The 2,073-nt window shown below is 36.8% G+C and overlaps 1 protein-coding gene across 1 annotated transcript; it reads right to left on the minus strand.

Moving 5' to 3' along the window:
- Positions 1–266: 266 nt before the first annotated feature.
- Positions 267–1,436, minus strand: LOC140860533 (uncharacterized). The gene is made up of 2 exons (XM_073263539.1): positions 1,342–1,436; positions 267–648 (listed from the first exon to the last, which is right to left on the minus strand). The coding sequence occupies exons 1-2, from the start codon at positions 1,434–1,436 to the stop codon at positions 267–269; spliced, it is 477 nt and encodes a 158-aa protein (XP_073119640.1).
- Between the last annotated feature and the right edge of the window lie 637 nt (positions 1,437–2,073).

Raw genomic sequence — 2,073 nt, forward strand, 5'->3', positions numbered from 1 at the left:
GCATTTTAGCTCCTGAAATATTCATTATTTGCAAATCAGTCCTCGATCAACTTTTTAATTCAATTTCAATCCAAAATAATTTAATAATATTAGAATTTAAATCTAAACTCCAAAAATTCTCAAATTAAATATTATCTGATTAAAATTAAATAATCTCGGGCCTTACTATTCTCCCCCTCTAAGATCTGATTTCGTCCTCGAAATCGCATGCAATCTATACGCATATAAGATAAGGAAATAACAAAAATACTGAATAAGAACTCACATCAGTGAAATAGCTCGGAAAAGCGCTGTCTCATATCTGATTCAACTTCCCAAGTAGATTCTTCAACTCCATGATGACCCCACTCAACTTTCACTAGCGGAATGGTCTTGTTTCTCAGTTGCTTTTCTTTCTGATCAAGGTTCTGCATTGGCTGTTCGAAGTAACTCAAGGTCTCGTCAAGTTCTGCTTCGTCAGGATGGAGTACATGAGAAGGATCAGGTTGATACTTTTGCAACATAGAAACATGAAAGACATCATGTATACCAGACAAAGCATGAGAAAGAGCTATTCTATAGGCAAGATTGCCTATTTTCTCAAGAATCTCGTAAGGACCAATAAATATCGGAGAGAACTTCCCTCTCTTGCAAAATCTGACAGTGCCTCTGAAAGGAGAAATCTTCAAAAATACTCTGTCTCCCTGTTCAAAACATAAGGGTCTGCGTCTGATATTCACATATTTGGCATGTCGATCTTGAGTTGTTTTCATTCTCTTCTGAATAAGCTTCACTTTATCTGTCATCTCTCAAATCATATCTGGCCCAATATCCCGTGCTTCTGAGATATCATTCCTGTAAAGAGGAGATTTGCATTTATTTCCGTACAATACTTCAAATTGAGCCATCTCAATACTCGTCTGGTAACTGTTATTGTACGAGAATTCTACAAGTGTTAGTGAATCTTGCCAACTAGTGCCAAAATATAGCACTACAGCTCTAAGAATATCCTCCAGTGTCTGGATAGTCTGCTCTGTCTGTCCATCTGTCTGAGGATGACATGCAATACTCAGGTTCAATTGAGTACCTAGAGCTTGTTGCAGACTGAGCCAAAAATATGAATCAAATCTAGGGTCTCGGTCTGAAACGATAGATTTAGGCACAACATGTAATCATACCATTTCTTTGACGTAAATCTCTGCCATCTGATCATGTCTCTACGTCATCTTGTACGGAATAAAACATGATAATTTCGTCAATCTGTTAATAGCTACCCAAATAGCATCGCAACCTCTGGATGAACGTGGTAGTTTCGTAACAAAATCCATGGAAATGTGATCTCATTTCCATTCTGGAACAGACAAGCTGTGCAATAAACCACCAGGTTTCTTTCTGTTGGCCTTCACCTGTTGGCAATTCAAACATCGAGACACAAATTCTTTTACATCAGATTTCATCTGTTTCCACCAATACTGATTCTTCAAATCATTGTACATCTTTCTGCCACCAGGATGAATACTGAATCTACTGCAATGAGCTTTTTTCAAAACCTACTATCTAAAATCTGAAAAATCTGGCACAACAATTCTGTTATTCACAAACAAAGCACCGTCATCAATAACCTGATATTCTGACTGATGCCCTAATCTGACCCTCTCAATCAAATTCTGAATATTCACATTTTATTTCTACATTTCTTTAATTCTTCTCAACAATTCTGGCTCGTCTTGAATAGCAAAAACTCTGATAGGCTGCATATCTATCTCAAATACCAATCCAGAAATACAACAATCTTCTACCAATCTGGATACACCTATCGTAGATAAGCATAAAGAACATACCTTTCTACTCAAGGCATCTGCAACTGCATTGGATTTCCTTGGATAGTATTTGATCTCGCAATCAAAATCTTTCAACAACTGTAGCCATCTTCGTTGCCTCATATTCAATTCAGACTGCGAAAACAGATATTTCAAACTTTTGTGATCAGAATAAATCTCAAACTTATCATCGTATACATAATGTCGCCATATCTTCAGTGCAAATACAATGACTGCCAATTCAAGATCATGAATTGGATATCTAGTCTCATGT

The sequence above is a fragment of the Henckelia pumila genome, chromosome 1, assembly GCF_033568475.1.
Source record: "Henckelia pumila isolate YLH828 chromosome 1, ASM3356847v2, whole genome shotgun sequence".
NCBI lineage: Eukaryota > Viridiplantae > Streptophyta > Magnoliopsida > Lamiales > Gesneriaceae > Henckelia > Henckelia pumila.

Excerpts from the sequence above, each read along its gene's own strand:
- LOC140860533 (XM_073263539.1), bottom strand. The coding sequence starts at position 1,436 with ATGAAATCTGATGTAAAAGAATTTGTGTCTCGATGTTTGAATTGCCAA. Across the intron at positions 649-1,341 it reads GGTGGTTTATTGCACAGCTT|AGGCACTGTCAGATTTTGCA; the intron begins GTCTGTTCCAGA and ends TTCTCCTTTCAG.